Here is an 18432-nt window from a genome sequence, read left to right on the forward strand (position 1 = left end):
TGAAGCAGGCTTCAAGCTCTCCGCCCCCATTTAAAAGTAATGCAGTGTTTGTGCATCAACAATAAAGAGGTAAGCGTAGGCCAATCCCGGAAATTGTGCAATATACGGGGACGACCCACGGCGGATATTTCAGGCACTCCACCCCTAATAATAAGTGTGGTTCTTCACTCGGCTAAGAAGAGTCAGTTGATTTCAAGTGCTACACCAATCCAAATCACTCAAATCTCTTCTTGGTTGGAAGCGGAACAATCAGTGTAAAAACAGTGATCCCAAAGCAATTGGGATCACTGTTTGATCACTATCAAATTATGAGAATACCTTCGGCCGTCCGTGGTGATTCACAATTCTCCTGTAATCGAAGAACTCTGACAAAATGCATCGACGTGACGCCTCGAAGGGGTTATCTGGCCCCGGAACAGCGTGTGCGAAATGCTGAAATTGCACGTCAGGATCAACGGCAAATTCTGGAAGCAGGTTACGGGAAACAGCAGTGACCCCCACCCCCGTACGCAAGGCTGCATTATATTCTGTTGGAATGTACCATGCGTAAATACTTACCATCGATAAGGATTAAGCTATATGCATAAAGAAACTTCCAAATTTATATTCCTAAAAATTCCTTCTGAGGCCCACAAAAATTAATTAGGAACCTTTGAGTACCGCCCTACTCGCGCAGTAGCGATGGGCCATCAGCGGTGCACGTGCTATGGGTGGAACAATTGTGTTTCTCTAGAACGGAAAGTCGCGGCCACACCACAAAGCTTTTGATCGCCCTTCTTCGTTCGTTAAGATGGTCGATGCCATGCCATTGAACCATATAGGGACTAGATATGAACTCGGACGGACTCTTTACTGTCCGTGCCTCTTCCCTTGCCATGCGACACATCTGTGCATTCGGGGCGCGTACCGGTGTTGGCGAATCCAACAGCGCACTTGGCGTCCGGCCTGCGCAGCAGGATGACGTTCTTGCCTTCCATTTTTAGGAAAGCAAAGCGCAGTCTGCAGATGCTCACCCCACCGCTGTACATGCGCAGTGGATCCCGGTGCGATGACGCAAGCTCGCGGACCTCGGACTCGGAGACCCCCTGCGTCCGCAGGTGATTGAACTATAGAATACACGGCTGTTTCGACACTGCATGCAACCGTAAAAGATGTGCGGAGTCCCAAACGGAAGGCTCAAGCGGGACCATGTAACAACTATAGAACAATGCAGCTGGTTACAGACTTACAGTCACAAACATGGGCGTAGCCAGGGGGGGGGGGGTGTTGGAGGGGTTGAAACCGCCCCCCCCCCAAAATTTTCGATTTTGCATGTGCATATATACACGCACACATACAAACACACGCACGAACATACAAAAAGGATGGTTGAACCCCCCCCCCCCCCCCGGAAAAAATTTCTGGCTACGCTTCTGGTTACAAATGGCAAAGCGTTCCAGTAGCAGTTCTAAGTTTTCGCTCAGGTCGTGTGAGTCACAGCGACACTGGTATCTTCGTCAATTTGGGGAAGACGAGAAGCCTGAATATCTAGGAGGGCTGCACAAGGCAGCAAACCTTTTTTTTTTTTCTTTCAGTGAATTATGAAATGCCGCCTCTGTCAGAAAGCATGGTCCATGTCATGTGGATAGCTATCTAATCGAAAGGACGTTACAGATTGTTATGGACTCAAAAAGGCAAACACGCAAGAAGCTCAATTGTTTGTCCTAATCAGTTTCTATTACATCTGTAACAGTCCAGCATCTTTGCCATGGCTATCTCTTTTGTTGCAAGCCTCTATTTCTGTATTGTGCTGTTACCCAGTGGCGTAGCCAGCTGGTGGTTTGGAGGGTTAACCCCCCTCCCCTGCAATTTTTACACACATTACATTTTTACGTATGTTGCAAGTTGCATTTTGCATACACGCGCGAACATATATAAAGGGGTGTCGTACCACCCTTAAAGGGACCGACAATTGTCCAGAATATGAAATGAGTTGACTCCACTGATGTAAAGATTGTCCGTCGCACTGACTCAAACCAACCCTGTTTTTTTCGTGAGAGATGGATTTATATTTTTATTTCTTGATTGAAAGTCGCGAAAAATGACCTGTAGCACCTCTGGCGGCAAAAACATGAATGATCCGATGAAGACGGCTACGTGACCGTTGATTGCTGTACGCGGTCGACGATTTTTTTTTTGTTAGTATTGAAATATTGTTCGTTTCTTTATATTAAAAGGTATTTCTCCATAATAATGTACATACAGGCCTGCGTTAGTAGTATGCATTAAAGTGGCGCTGCCTTCGCGTGACATAATGATCCCATGCACGTCAGCGCGTCTTGAGCAACTTTTCAGCGTGCTCATGCAACCGTGCACGCAGTTTCTAGGTCACTAAGATTTTGCAGCGACATAGTTTTGCTACCTACACTTCGTCTCAGAAATGACGCGCGCTGCTACTCGGTGCGGCCGTGCATATGTACAGTTACGTTTTCGATTACTTGGCTTGGCTCGTGTATCGAGAGAGTAACGACGCCGGGACAAGCCATCCATGAAACAGGCGCAGACAACCTTGGGCGCAGGCGCACACAACGCTGTACAAATACCGGGAATTTGTATAAAGCCACACACCTCATTGTAACAGCTTGCTATTTTCAAAAATGGTTGGAAAGCTCAAAATAAAGGTGGTTAAGCATAGTTACGGTAACTACTGCGAAAGCAGAACGACAGCTTTCACAAGGGCTAGCGGCATCGCTATCAATTCTCAGCGTTGCTGGAGCAAGCCTCCATGCGTGTTTGGAGCCTTTCAGATCGAAAAATACTGCTTATAAAATAACTACGTGCTTTTCGGATAAACCACTGCATATGCAAACGCTACGAAGGGTGAGCTTCCTGTCGCGCCGTAAGAAACTGTGTCGAGAAAAATCAGTTGTCGGTCACTTCAAAAAATTTTTCGCTACGCCCCTGCTGTTACATACGAGTATAGGCCTGCAACTCAAATCAGTGTTATTTGGGCCGGCTGGCACATGCCCATAGAAAACGAGAAACAGCTCGAACAACAGGACAGAGAAGGACTAAGTGTTGACTTAAAACCAAAAACCTTTTTGCTTAGTCCTTCCTTCTCAATCTTGGAACGAGTTCCCGGGTTAAAGGAGCACTGACCAAAATTTCGAAGGCGAGATAATGAGTGAAATAGATGTATGTGGAGCCGTACACAACGTCTACGAAATATCAAGGGCCAATATTGCCTAGAACATATTTAAAGTCAATTTTAAAGTGCATGCCGCGCGACTGAGCGAGATGCGAGCGCTTCGCGACGCCGACTTCAACGCGGCGGATGTGTAAACAAACCTGCGTCACGCGTTTGTGTTGGCTGGTGGCTGGTTCCCATGTAACACAAAACCTCTAAAGACGTCTCGAAACGGCTACGGACGGCTATAAACATCTTGCTTTACGAGAAGATCAAGAATAGACATTTTTGCAAAATAAAGCACTTGCCTCTCAAATATGCCTGCGTACCGTTTATTACCGTTTTCAACAGCTACGACATAGCCAGAGTGTATTCTGCTAAAGAAGTTCCACAACGTCTACTTTGAGACATTTTTAGACATTCTGCCCATGAAACACAAAACCTCTATAAAACGTCTTTAAAACGTTTAAAACCTCCATAAACCTCTATAAAACGTTTTATAGAGGTTTCGTGTATCGTGGGTGGGGGAAGTGCGCGCGCAACGACTATCTAAATGATTCTTCAAATGTTTTGCCCACGAGCGCAAAGACGCCAAAACGGCATGTTTAAAGAGCGGTGACTGTCGCTTTAGTGAAAGAAGAGACGCAGAAAACAAAGCCCTCAAAATAATTGGTTTCGCTTCGCAACGCGGGTTTCTATCAGCAGTTTGGTAAGTATATTCTTTTCAAGCCAAGGCGGCTAAGGCCGCGCAACGCTCGCGCAACAGCGAACGACAACAGAAGCAAACGCAGGCAAGCCAGGCAAGCATGTGATGCTACGCAGTCAGATGCTATAGCGGGTGTTGTCGAAGCGCGCATGTTTACCCCTGCATTCAAGAACATCTTTTCACTCGGCGCTCCACCTTGACTCAATATCGACGGCAGATACATTTATTAGCAGGAATGTTCACTAAATATTGAGCAATAGGCGGGATCATTTTGTGAGAACCGTTGTGTCTTTTCTGTTAAATGGTGACGATGTGCTCAGCTCGGTGAAGGGTGAGGTTTGTTTCAGATCAGAATACTTGTTCCTTCCTCCCCCTTTCCCCTCTTCCTCCACTAGTTCGCGCCAGCCGCCAGTTCGCGGCGGCTCGATCGGCAGCAGAGCTAGGCGACGGCCGGCGGTCATTTGCGTTTTGTGTAGCGTTGTCAGCTTTTGTTTGTGAACGGATGAACGGATTACGGGCTGTTTGGCATCAAGTAACGGTGATCATACTGTCTGTCGCATATTTTCCATCAGTGTTTGGTGAAACAAGCTTTACTGTGCTTTTTGCGACGGTACGTTCGTCGGTACGTTCGTTTCAAGAAGCGATTGTTCTGCTCACCACCTTCGTTGCAGCCAGACAAACAGCTAAGAACGTGTGCACGTTCGGATAGAGTGCTTTTTTCGGTAAGTGCACCTGACTTTTCGTCACTTTTACTGAAAGGTTTTAGAATTGTGATTAAAATGTGAACAGTTCTTTGCTAGGTTGAACCACGTGGTCGAACGCGAAACTATAGTATACGCGCCGGTGCGAATCGTAAGCCAGACTGACTCGCCCTATTTTGAGTAATTATGTTTTGCGCGCTACAGCTCGTGGCTCCACGCTCGCACGCTAGTCACAGACCGACTTAGTTTAAGCAGGCATGCTTACAACTATGCCGGCCTGTCGCTGACAAAGTGCAAAGCTTCTACCGTAGGCACCTCGCCTGTAGGTGCGGTTATAATTGATTGTCGTTTCTTAATACATTACAGCATTTTATCATATCTGTAACTGGAAATGTTTCTTTAGAGTGACTTGATGATCTGTTATTTGTTGTAAATCCTGCGTAGCTTACTTGCTTTCTCTGTATGCAGCTTTTCTTCACAGGTGTTTGTGCAAGATATTGGGCCTGAGACCACGCCAGCTAACGCGGAAGCCAGTGCAGTTTCTTTGACGAGACTTGGAGTGCATTCATGCAGAATTTTATTTACGTTGCTGCTGTGCCACTCAGCTTCACCTTGTGCGGTCACCTTCCGACGTGTTTTGTGCCACATTTGGTCGTGCTTTATTAATTAATAAAGCCAATTTGACAGCATCATGGGATAATTTATTGTTGCTGAGAAGCGCGATTATTTATTTGCGCGCCATCCGATAAACGTCATTTATGTAGTACTGTATACGTGTTGATCCCCTGCGTACGTGTTCAAATTTATTATAAACCGATGTCGTTTATATGAAAATGGGATATGTATGGTGTGCTGAAGTAGCCAATAATTCACGCGGCATATATGAGCGACCGCAACAACTTGATTCGGTCCGCAATAAACGCGAGTAAACTCAGCGTCGAAAATTTATATATGCAACAGTGAGGACATGCGTGGGTGAACAGGTATGTACGTATGTTAGTGATCTTGCTTGATTGTTTGGTCACTTGCTCGACGACTGACATAGGAAGTGGGAGAAAAACAGGAAAGTGCTCTTGCGGGAGCTATTTCGGTCCCTTCAATCTCTATCTTCCTATGGTAGCCGTCAGGCTGCCGACCAAACATGCTGCAAAGACAGTTATATTAGTTTATTTTATATTTCTAAAGTCCAAAATTTTGAAAACGGCGAAAAAACAAGAACGTCTATAAAACGTCTTATCTTGGTCTTTTCAAAACGTCTTCTAAAGACGTCAACTAGCGGGACGTCGAAAAGACGTCTACGGCTACGAGAATGTCTTGCCCAAGACGTCTATTAGCCCTTTTTGGTAGCCGTTCAAGACGTCTTTTAGACGGCAAATAGCGTCTTTTGTGTTACAAGCGCAAGGGCACAATTGTGCTCTTGCGCTTGTGCCGTGCTACCTGCCATTTCTTCCTCCGTGCCTGCGGCTTTGCGTGTGTTAGTTGTGTTCTCTTTCGCTGTTCGCTCGTCGTGCCCGTTGGCAGATGTTATGGCCCGCTCACGCTAGCGGCAAGCCTGCCGCAACGGCGCGGTGCCGCAGAACGTCGGCCGTCGCCGCACGCGCGATAGCTGTCCAACTTGCACGGCAAGCTTCGCCGGCGAGGCATTCGCGCCTCCGAAAAACATGGCAGCACTGCCAAAAGCGGTTGTCGTCCACTTCGAATCTATCAAGTGGCCGCCGTGCGCTCTGTAACGTGTAAGTTCCGAACTGATGCTTCCATTTGCTTTAGATTCATGTCCTTAAGCTTCGACAGCAATCTATTCGTCCCGATTCGGCGCCGTTTTTGAGAGCCATATTAGCGAGTCGAGATGGGCGCTTCCGAATGCCCGGAGGACATAGATTACGCGTTTGTTAGTTGTTTCTAATCCTCCATAGCTGGCGCCACTTGACCTGGTTCGGCTAAAGTCCCTCTATCTTTCAAAAGTAGCGAAATGTCTTGATCCAGCCGCCGCGCCCTGCGATAAGTCGGTTGGCGACACGTGACCTTTTCGCCTTCGCGCCCCGCCCAAAGGGTCCAGCGGCAGCAGCGCTGTGCCGGCGGTAGGTACGCATCACTGTTTTCAAGCGTGGAGTGCAGGGGCGGCGCCAGGATTTTTTTACTGGGGGGGCACCCACGACAAGTGGGTTCCTTCAGGGGGGCAGGGAGGCTGGGAACATATGCATTGTATTTTGACTATGCTTGCTCTTGGGGGGGGGGGGGCAAAGGGGGGGCAGGCGGAAATTTTGGGGGGCTGGAGCCCCCCCAAACCCTCCACTGGCGCCGCCCCTGGTGGAGTGGGGCGATTTTAGCAAGTAGAGGGTACTTCACGCGCCTCTGTCGCATTGTTGTTGCAAACTAGAAGCGTTTATGTACCTGAAGTTGAGTGGACGCAGGAATTCCGCGTTTGAATTTAATGTTTGAAGCGTGACGTGCTAGTATGTCGGGTCTCTATGCCTTCGGTTGCCTCCCCGCGCGGAGGACAGAAAAAAGCTTTTTTTTTTTTCGTTCCTAGCGGTGACAAAAATATATGCTGAAGGAAGGCCCAAGAAAATCAGTCGCAAGAAATTTGTGCCCACAGAAAACACCCGGATATGCGAAGTAAGTGATTTTGTAATGGTTATAACTTCAAGCAGCCTTTCGCCTGGCCGGCGTACTTTTGTTCGTGCATATTCATGAGCATTATCTCAGCAACGCTATTATTGCTTCGGCATTCTTTATGCCGTAGATTTTTGCGCAGTAGTCAATGGATCGAGTCACACCCCGTATCTCTAACATTAAATTGCTCGGAACCCAATAAAGCTGCCTTTGTTTTTCTCACCGAGGTGGCTTCAACACTACAAGCTCACAGGGAAATGAGCATTTGGGATTAGTTTTTTGCCACACCTTGCCGTGTTTTGCCGCACTGCTGTATGCGAGATCGATTAAGACTTCTTCGTGGAAGCATTCCGCGTGATGTTTTCCCTAGAGAACCAGAATGCTTTTGACATGTTCGAATAAATAATATTGCAAGACGCTGGGAGGAAAAGACTGAAACCATATATGCCGCACCGAACATCTTACTGATTTGCCAAGGCAGAAGGAACGGAAGCCACCCTGCAAGCGAATGAGGGGGGATCAGTGCTCACAACAAAACTACCAAAGAAAAAATTTGTTATGAATTCATGCAATAAAACCCAGTTTTTCAGTAAGTACTCTTTTGTTCTCTTGCACCTCTACAAAAAGCCACCTAGCATAGCGTTTCTTGTTGTAGTCTAGTTTTAGGGCCTGTACGTGTATACATACCCCAAATTTATTTGAAATGGCATTGGGTAACATTGCAACGTACCTTTATATCTGCGGGACACGGAGGCAGCGGGGTTGGTAAAAGGGGGATGGCTTTGGATAAATGCACGTTGTTAAAAACAGTTGAACACTAAAATGGGCGAGGCACTAGTGGGCATGCTATATTTCCTAGATTTTGAAAGGTACTCAAGTTGCTGATATTCCTCAAATGCAGTGCAACTGAATTTGAGGAATATCAGCCCTCCTCCTAAGAGAGGAATGCATGAGGAATATCCCCTCTTCTCCTAAGTAAACCTCTTAGAGTATAAACAAAATAAGCTTAGTTAAAAATACCGTGTAACCGTGGGAAGACTTCCGAACACTAACACAGTCAAACCAATAATAGCGCGTATTTTGCGCTACGCACTAAAAGAGCGCTAGGTGCCTGATGAAGTTTCCGAAAGTAGCAGTACGCTGACGACCTGCCTATTTTATTCGAGCTAGAAAACAAGCACTTTTAATTCACCACCTGTTCTTCAAGTTGCGCTGAATGTCAAAATATGCAAAGAAAAAAAAAATAAATGCCCTGCATGACTGCTGCTGCGGGGAACCCGCTCGGAACCTGCTTCGGAAACGCACGCGTTTTATTTCAGTATTTAATGTGCTCCGTGCTCGTTAAAGTTATTGTCCCTGTAGTTTGATAACTGATGAGCATCTTAAGCCACAAATAATAATAATTTAGCGGTTCAAGCGAGCACCGAGTTCGGTTTCAGGCGCCCTCAATATGCACGGGAGCGAGCGGCGCGTCGTCTGCTATCGCTGCTCCTTGGACCCCTCGAGAGGGCGCGCGTGTAGTTGTTAGGTTCGGCGCCCACCGCACCCACGTTCGCGCGCCGCCTACGTCACAATTTTGCGTGTTCACTTGGCCAGCTGTGGTTACCCGTCCTCCGGAAGTAGCTGCCTAGCTCGGTGCTCTTTGAAACCGAAACTGCGACTGGGCGCTCTAAAAACGTCTCTAAATAAATAACCGTCGCGCACTCGCGCAAACGAGGTTTGCAGCCGTGATAAGTGGATCATAAGCTATCTATTGCAAAAAAAAAAAAAAACACGGTGCAAAATTTTTGTGTCAGTGCTCCTTTAATGCGAAAGGAACGCTTTCCAGTTACACTTCGAACATTGGAACGTGTTGTTACTTGAACGTTACATTTGATACTTTAGATTAATATATGGTGAATAATCCTGAAGCGAAATAATGATGAATTTAAAACTCACATCAAACTACGTGTATATATATATACGAAAGAAGGGGAATTTTAAGGACGCGTTCTTCCTTGCTAGACACAACATTAATTAGAACTAACAGACAATGAAGTTCTTAGACTAACAGACAAGTTGTCTGTCCTAATTTACGTATGTTATACAAACCTGAACACCGCTGGCAGCAGATCATATGGAGACAAAAATTATCCAAAGAAACCAAGGTTGAACCATATCCAATGTTAAAGAGCCGTTCCACCGAAACACTTCAGGGTACCGCCGTGTCGTACTCGAGGAAAAGTTAGTTCAATATCTCGAAGTTCTTCGTCTGCGAGAGCGGGTAGTCAACTGGTACAAACAAGCAGGTACTACGACAGATCATTCTGCGCCTCGCCTGTTTGGTACACAAACGACAAGAAATCGAGCGCGGACGAGGTGGCAACATCTACGTTGGCCGACTTGATCACCGTAGCCAGCTCTCTCTTTATGCTGATGGTCGCCTTGTCTGGCATAGAAATGTCTAGGATCCATGGCAGCTAAAACCTTGTGACTAAGCAACCATGGCGATAACGAGGTCCCCACGAGTTATTCATGCGGTCGCCCATCCACCCAAGATGATGTACTGCGCACGTGCGTGTGTCTGTTCAATGCTGTGAGTTAGGGATCGATAGGTAGCCTTGACGATCCAAGTGCACGCTGGCGGAAGAGCGAAGGAGTCTGGTAGAGGGCAGCGATTATTACAAGCCGACCGTCCTGCTGGGCTGCGCCCAGACAACTCGCCAGGTCCCGTTTTCCAACAGCTCATTCTCGCTTGGTCGAAAAAAAGATGGTTGAACCCTCCGTCATATAGGAATCGGAATAACACGAAACTATAAGCGTGCCCTTACAGAAGTAACTGAATGTTTACTGTACATTGATATACGAGAGTTTGTACAATGTATATTGACGTCTGGCAGCTATAGCGCCGTTTAACGTGGATGCACCCACTTTGATGATTGGTGCCACATCTCCATCCCGACGACTAACGTGCATGTTAAATGATTAAACAATACCTTGTGGTAGCTGCATTAGTTAACGGTGAAAGTGCAATCAGAGAACGAGGTGTGATAGCCAGAAGAGCGTCGCATATTGGACGCAGAACTTGGTCGCCATCCCGCGGCATGTTAAAATGTGATTGAACACCACGGCCGGACTAGAGGGAAACGCAAAGCGCGTCGTGCCGCACCCGGCCGCGATTTTTCGCGGGGTGAGCGCGTAAGCGGGGAACGCGGTGTAAGAGCCAGGTTAACAACTCGCTAGATCCTGTTCATAGGGAACCCAAGCTCAAGTTTGCGGCGCGAAGACAGCGCCGTGCTGGCCGCGCTGCGGCTCTGTCGGAAGCTCTGGAGCTTATGCGCGGCCGACTCAGCCTCTTTCACGGTAGCGGCCGGTAGCGCACGTGCGCACGCGTTCTTCTGTCGGTGCAGGTAACGGGGGGGGGGGGGGGGGGGGGGGGGCGTCAGCTGCGAAGCTGCGCATTTCCGCGATGGCAGAAGCAGGGTGTCGGAACGAAATGTTTTTCGTTTCGGTTTTAGTTTCGTTCCACCGCAAAAAGCTCCGTTCCGTTTCTGTTCCGGAACGAAAATAAAATGCTCCGTAACGGTTCGTAACGGTTTTTTTTCTTTTGTATGCGAAAAATTGAAGTTAAGGTAATCATAAAAAACATTGGATTTGTGATGTAGTTACTTGCCCTCCACTTAAGAAAGTGGGACGAAGGTAAAACACGTTATTAGCGGAAGTAAGTGTACCACGTATTCCTACCAACTAGCACAAACCTGTATTAATTTCAAAGTCATAGTATTTATTTTCTCAAAAGACAAATACAATTTTTTTTAGTGGGCTCAATGCTTTGTGTCAATGGAGTGAGCACGATCTCGAAAGCAGCACGTCATTGAGTGCACTCTCTGATGTGCGAGACCGCTGTTCTGATAAAAGATCGCCAGGCCTGCGCGGAACACGCAGCACAGTCACAGCGAAAGCTCGAAGAGCGGACTTTGTACAGCCCGCTGTAGAGTCTCTTGGGACAACTAATACAAGTCCACACGCAAGGTACCTACTACGTCATAAATCATCGCAATTTTTCTGAAGTAAAGTTCCAACTATGCCATTTTGCGTCATTCTTCAGAGAATCGTGGTACCCGCTAGACATCTGTAAGGCATTATGTGCACTTTGTGCTGTGGCTGATGATTATGAAGAATTATGGCTGAGCACTTTGCAGTGGGTGGGAAGCAGTGTTGCGGAATGGGAGCCTCCATTCCATTCCAATTCCACTGCGGGGAATTAGAACTTGTCGCAGTTCCATTCCTTTCAATTCCTCGGAATGAAAAAATTTAGCCTATTCCCGCTCTGGGAATGGCCGGGCAGTTCAATTCCATTCCTGTGATTCCTCAACGTAGGAAAGGCATCTTGATAGTTTTATCGAGTTAAGAATGAACGCCCCATAAAGCTGATGTCATCAGATGCATTAAGAACTGCAAAAGTACGCAAAACACGTTACCAAGGTCGAGGGATAGTAGCTTGGTGACATATGTCGGGCAGTACAACCACCCTACTAATTCCCATAGGGGCAGCTCTCCCGCTATTCTCCCGCTATTTGCATGCTCAAGATTTTGAACGAATGGTGGTGTTTTAATATTGTTTAAGCTTAAATGTGTTAATGCTAAAATGTCGACATAGCGTATTTTTATGCTGACAAAAGTAGTATTGAAGAAGACCAAGCAGTTTTGCCACGCCTCTGGACCGGTCGTGAATATGCAGAAAACTAAGATTTGGTTAATGGGGAACAAAATCCTCTAGATCTGCTGGTAGTAGTTGGAACAGTGCACCGTTCGGGCACCTTGTGCCTTTGCATCGAATACGGAACACTGGGCCGCACTGCTCGTCAGCACTCATGCTTGTCACGCACCTCGCAAGCATGGATGGGGAGAACTTATTTGTGTTCGCATGTGCGCAGGTACGCAATGTCTTCCTTGTCGCAAAGGTTATTTACGTGCGTCGGGTACTAAACTGCTCGTGAGATAAAGATCGGGCTGTGCATAGAGTATTCGCCACTTTCGTGTGGGGGTATCAATGGGACCCAACGCGCAGGGATAATTTGTTTGTCCCCCCAGTATCTGCTTGGATAATGCATTTGTTTGTACACTAAATTATGCTTCGGTTTGTAGTAGTGTACCTTATAAGTGTACCATGCTTGTAATCAGCGAAGCCATTTTAAAAATACTGCTTTATTCTTAACTTCGAGGCTATGATTTATTAATGTTCGAAGTTTGAAAAACAGCACGTAGTCGAAAACGTGTTCTATTTTCGGAAAAATACGTAATTCCATTCTGATTCCGTTCCTCCAAGCGTTGTCCCCATTTCATTCCGGGGTCGCGAAAATACGGAATGATTCCGGAGTCATTCCACTTCTGGTGGGGCAACTCCGCAACACTGGTGGGAAGCATTAAACCACACACTCTTTGCGTTATTAGCATTGTCTGGTGACTGGTTGTTATTTTACTCTTCTGCCACGCTATATTACATATGTTAACACGATTCCTTGCCCGACATGACGTTAGTAGACAGTTTTTGCGAAGGAGTTACAAGCACCAGCGCGGCACTGTGGTGGAAGACCCGACTGCCACGCAGAGGGCGCGGGTTAAAATCCCATCCGATTCTAGAAATTTGTTTCTCACATAATTTTTTCTTATATCACTCAATAGCGGTCACGTACACCGCCGGCGGCAGACAACTATGGCTCCAAAATCAGCTGTTGTGATCTCATAACAGCTTTCGCTGTAACAAACTTCAGCGCCGACAATGTCCTCTCCACTTTGGCCTGCCTGACATGCGCGCAAAAGTCCACTTGCGTTAATATAAACATCTCTGGTTGGCACTGTTCTCGTTTTTCACACAATATCGACATATCTTTGCTTTGGAATTCCTGCCTGAGGTACGCGCTAATACCGCACCCTGAGATATGCTCATGAGTGCAGTTGTTCCGAATTGCGAAGTTATTTCGTGAACCGAAAAACGATTGAAAAAATTTCGGTTTCACTGAGGAACGAAATAATAGATAAAGTTTCGGTTACGTTTTCGTTCCGGTCAAAACTATCGTTTTTTTTTTTCGTTTTCGGTTTTCGTTCCATTCCGACACACCAAAGTGGTAGATGTTCTCTGGACACACTGGGCAGAAGCGACCTCACTAGGGTGGCTTAACCTCACGGAAGTGGACGTGAGGTCAGAGGTATTCCTGTGTCCTGGGCTGCCTCAACAGTGCAGACAACACCAAGGCACGGGATTTACGTGTGAAACTATTGTTTCCCAGTCGTGTCGCACGAGAAATAAAGGCGGCAAGCGTGGATAGCTGACAGCGCTGTCTCGCCTTCTATTTTGGTTGTCTGAGTTCATCGCTTTCGTTCGTTTCGACTACCTGAATCGGTACGTAACGCGGCTCATGCACGCAGCAACTATACAGTAATGATTACACGCTGTCTTCTCGCATTGTGAAAGTCCAGTTACGGTTGTAGGTGAAACAACTTTGTGTTTTGATTCCCCGTGTTCGTGAGACCTACCCGTCGTTGTCGAACGTTCACACTCGCGCTATACCGTTAGCGTTGCGCGGTTGGTTGAATTCAACTGAACTCGGCACATTGTCAGAAGTTCGGCGCCTGCAATTCACGCGTCGGGAAGGCTGCTTTATCACGCCGGAACGGACGTCCGTGCATTTCAGCAAGCTTTGACATCGTTCTGCAGGTCTGCTTTGTTTTTGTCACTTTATTAGTGTGATATATATTTAAGCCGCTAAATACAACTGGCACTTAATACATGCTTTGCAATTGCAACCTTGAAGTAACCTTCTGTCACCTTCTGACTTTGTGCGATTTTGTGGCCACGTTCGCGCAGCAGGTTTTATACGCCTGTCAAGTCGATATCATAAAAAGAGACTGCAAGGGCCCCGCCACGGCGGTCTAGTGGTTATGGTGCTCGAGTGCTGACCCGAAGGTCGCGGGATCGAATCCCGGCCGCGGCGGCTGCATCTTCGATGGAGGCGAAAATGTTTGAGGCCCGTGTACTTAGATTTAGGTGCACGCTAAAGAACCCCAGGTGGTCGAAATTTCCGGAGCCCTCTACTACGGCGTCTCTCATAATCATATCGTGGTTTTGGGACGTTAAACCCCAGATATTATTATTACTGCAAGCATGACACGAGAGCCGAAAAAACGAGGCGAGCAGTTCATCTTGCTTCACAGTGGTTAAAGCTCAGCTAGCTGATTCTCCAGCGGCACGGAGGACTTGACTCTAACCTCAGGAAACAGGGCCATGTAATTTCTTTTTTTCGCACGCCGCAAACGTTTGTTCATGAAAGTACACGGCTGCTACTGTTAAGCATGTCATATCAAAACAACAATCATATGATTCGTAGTCCACACCGCAGAACATCCATAGCGTGTACGGCTTCATTTCGGAGTGCATGTGGACCATTATTCATCTTTAACATGACAGAATGAGACTTACCTCGACGTATACGTCCTACACGCTGTAATCGCGACTTGGGAAATGCATTTCGCTTTGAGTCGGGCGTCGTTGTCGTCGCGATCGTCTGCTCTTCACCGTTAACGTGATTGACGAGCCTTTCTCCTTTTATCGAGTTCGCTTTTCGGAAGTGCTTGTCCAGCTGTGAGATCTTTTTGAACCCGCACTGCAGGCGGTACATTGTGAGGCGCCGCGAGAGCTCTGCACGTGCACAGAAGCGAGCGGCAACGCGGTGGAGAGAAGGGAAAACGCTCGCTGCTTAAACCCCAGTTTCTCTTTTTCTGCCAGAGATGGCGCTGCCTGTCAAGAGCAGCAGCGCCGCTAAGCGTTGCTTGGGAAACCTTGGGAAACCTATTCGCCGCGAGATCGACCTATAGGAGGCAGCACCGTCGCCGCGTTAGTGTGGAGAGGCGGTCGGCGGCGCGTATACAAATGCACACAGCGGCGCTTCGTTGTGAGCTGTTTGAGCGATTAACGGCGAATAAATTGCGTTGATTGCTTGGTTGCAGCTTACTGATAATATATACGCTCTTCATTGTTGAATCGATGAACGAAGATCATCCAACGTTACTATTACTAGTGAGAGAAGCGCAATCTGCCGATGAAAGGGATGCTCGCCCTGGAGACAGTCTGCGCTTACGCACTATACGACGTTTTTTGTTTTCTCTGTACGTGTTTAGCTTGTGTTCTGTGTACTACGCACTGCTGTAGCACGCCTGAACTACTGAAGTGTTTACTTCTTCATTTGTATACCAGCCCACATTCCTGTGCAATGACTTCAATAGCACTGTTCGTGCGAATACGCATACGCAGGTAAGAGTTGAGCACAGAGCTTTCATCCATTGATTACGTGCACGATGCAACAAAGGTCCGGTTATCTTATTTATGGAATATTTTATGGAATATTTATGGAATATTTTATGGAATAAGGTTTTTTTTTCTCGCACTAATCATGTCCGCTGCCTTCCATCAATTTATAACAACTCCACACAAACGCTCAAGATAATGTAAAAAAAAATGATGAGGTTTTGCGTGACATTATACGACAAAAATGTAAGGCACGCCGTCAGGATTAATTTTAAACATCTGGGTTCTTCAAAGCGTACCTAAATCTAAGCACACGGGTGTTTCCGCATAAATTTCGCCCAAAGTTAAAATTGCGCGCGGGAACTCCGTTTTATCACTGCCGTGTCATTCTATAGTCTTTTTTTTTTTAAAGGTACAGTTTGAGTACCGAAGTGTCAGACTTCACTTGATAGAAATATTTCGCTGTAGTGGGACCACGACCGTACAATAAAAGGACATCTTAAGCACAACTAAAGCTCATCATGAACTACAGTGCCGCAGTTATACACTTAACAACAACGCGAAAGTGCATGAGCCTCGCTTTTGTTTACCACCGAGTCGCTAAAACGCGGCATTCACACACTATTTAATGCTCCTTATGTTTGGGACTATGCCAAACGCTCTTTACGACGTGCTTGAACCAGAAAGCGGCACTAACACTGAAATGATTCTGGCGAACGAAGGGTACGACACCAATACACAGCCCTCTCGAAAGTCGCATTCACTGATCTTATTACAATGCGCATGCAGCAGATGACGCAGGGAGCAATCCACACTAGGCGCGCTTCAGCCAGTAGACGCCAGGCGGTGACTCTGCTCGATCTCGCGGCCAATAGGCGTATCTATCGGGGGGGGCAAGGGGGGTGCTAGCCCCCCCACTGAGAAATGTTAAGGGAACGGAGCCCCCCCCCCCACCCCACTTTCGACAGTGGTTATTGTCGGCTGCAGACTGGGAAACTAACAAGTCAGGCAAAGTTTTGCTTGAACGCAGCAATAACGTAATAATATAATAAAATTTTTACTACGATTCTACTGTGACGACTGTCCTCTGTGTGTCATGACCACGCACTGTAGGCTACCTGCGGTGCGGGCTGCCTATTCCACGCTTGTCTGTCTTGCGCTCGAGCACTGCAGATGAGGCTATCGCTCACCAAGGGCTCTATAACATTACAACAATCAGTCATGATTTTATTTTGTTCTGTCAGGCCTGAAATTTAAGTAATCCGCGACGCATATATGGGCGGGAACCAGTAAGCGTCTTATAGCCCGCTCAAACGCTCTCCTTTTTCAGGAAATTCAGTTTCTTTCTTTGAAAACGAAAAGCATCGCCACTGCTCCATATTCAAGCTGCTGTGATTTGATGAGTGTGCAGAAGTGTCCAGTATTTTAGTTGTGCCTAGCCAGGACAGCTAAAATAGATTCGCACTTTAGCCTGCTTCACTTGGCTTATCATATGGTAGCCTGCAGCGATCGTGGCGGCTTGTAACAAGGCAGTGGACTCGAGCACATTGAGAAGACCAGCTTTCAAGTTTGCCCCGTTACTTGATCTACCTCACTAGGGAGATGATCAGCGTCCACGGTTTTCTAAGCTAAGAAGGCTGCCTACCTGCAAAGGATTGTGTATCTTCCTAATGATGTTTATTTCTCTCTCTACCTCTTTGTCCGCAGCGATGAGTTCACAGAGAGTTGTACACGCGCAAAAACAGCTCAACACCGTTATACTACTACTGAAAGTATCTATTATACACATATGAATCCATCTCGCGCGCTGCTATAAGCAGCCACTGCCAATGTGATTGGCGGGTAGCCTTCTTAAATTACGTTAAGAAAGAGACACTGTCTGGCTAATCGAAAAAAAAAATGAGTTATTGTTCAGCACAGTAATGTGCTGCTTATTGTGCACACTTCATTTTAATGACGCGAGTTTTCGCAGGACTTGTGACGTCGCGTAACAGGGAGGCGATTTTATGGCACAGTGAAAATTTTGACGAATAGCGAAGAACCAATGACAAACAATGCGCCGTATTGAAAATAGTTCATTATTATTTTTTTACGCAGTCATGCGTAAGTGGTAATTACGCGGTGGATCACTTACGCGTCATTTGTTGCGTCGTTTTACGAGCAGGTGCTGTGAGCATGACCCAGAAAATTTCGACCAATCATTAACAGTTAACGACCTATACGGAAGGAAACAATGCGGGATAGTTTAACGTTATAATCGCCCACATTTTTTCAAGGAAAATTTGTGCTTACACAGTTTACGTAGGCTATTTACTTGGAGGAACCGGAGGGGAGGAGTAAAGGGCCACTTCACCGCTTTCCCGTCCACCCCCACCCAAGCTGGGAAAAGTAGGAGGGCAAGGAACGACACCTAGTATATAAATTCGTAGTCATTTATATTCTTATAACTATACACAACCAGCTCAATGTGGTTTGCTTAAGTATTAATCGACTGAACTTGGTCTTCTTCTCAAGAAAGACTTTATATTAGAGGGCTCTAACAGTAAAGAAATTGGCACTTCTCTTTGAGCTCACCGGGTATATCTCAGGCGGCTCGTAGGCGATGCAGGCTCCCGTTTGAATGTTGTGCACCGCCGCGTAAAGGCACTGGCCCTGGCCTTCGACCGCGGTCAGTCTGCTCAGCAGCAGGCCCCAGTCCATGCCCAGGCGCGACCGGATGTCGGTTAGCCTGCTCGCTGCTGCTGTCCGTTGAACATCTGGCTTGTACCCACTAGCAATGTTATAACTAATGATTATCGTCTAAACTGAAAGGAATTGCTGTAGACGAAAAAGCACCATCTCCGTCGGTGGAATATGAAGCCACAACCTTCCCACATGCTTTCCTTGGCTTAATTAGGGAGTTTTCGAATAGGGCACCCAAAATTTCGGAGCCCAAAGCGCTTTGCGTGTGCTGGCTTTGGTT

At 46.9% G+C, this 18432-nt stretch overlaps 1 protein-coding gene across 1 annotated transcript; it reads right to left on the reverse strand.

The window, feature by feature from the left end:
* Positions 1-824: 824 nt before the first annotated feature.
* LOC119375933 (uncharacterized) lies at positions 825-18171 on the reverse strand. Its single transcript, XM_037645954.2, has 2 exons — positions 18045-18171; positions 825-1085 (listed from the first exon to the last, which is right to left on the reverse strand). Exons 1-2 carry the CDS (start codon positions 18168-18170, stop codon positions 825-827), a joined length of 387 nt encoding a protein of 128 aa, XP_037501882.1. The 5' UTR covers position 18171.
* Between the last annotated feature and the right edge of the window lie 261 nt (positions 18172-18432).

The sequence above is a fragment of the Rhipicephalus sanguineus genome, unplaced genomic scaffold, assembly GCF_013339695.2.
Source record: "Rhipicephalus sanguineus isolate Rsan-2018 unplaced genomic scaffold, BIME_Rsan_1.4 Seq1031, whole genome shotgun sequence".
NCBI classification, from domain to species: domain Eukaryota; kingdom Metazoa; phylum Arthropoda; class Arachnida; order Ixodida; family Ixodidae; genus Rhipicephalus; species Rhipicephalus sanguineus.

Excerpts from the sequence above, each read along its gene's own strand:
- LOC119375933 (XM_037645954.2), bottom strand. The coding sequence starts at position 18,170 with ATGGACTGGGGCCTGCTGCTGAGCAGACTGACCGCGGTCGAAGGCCAG. Across the intron at positions 1,086-18,044 it reads AGCCGCCTGAGATATACCCG|GGGGTCTCCGAGTCCGAGGT; the intron begins GTGAGCTCAAAG and ends CTGCGGACGCAG.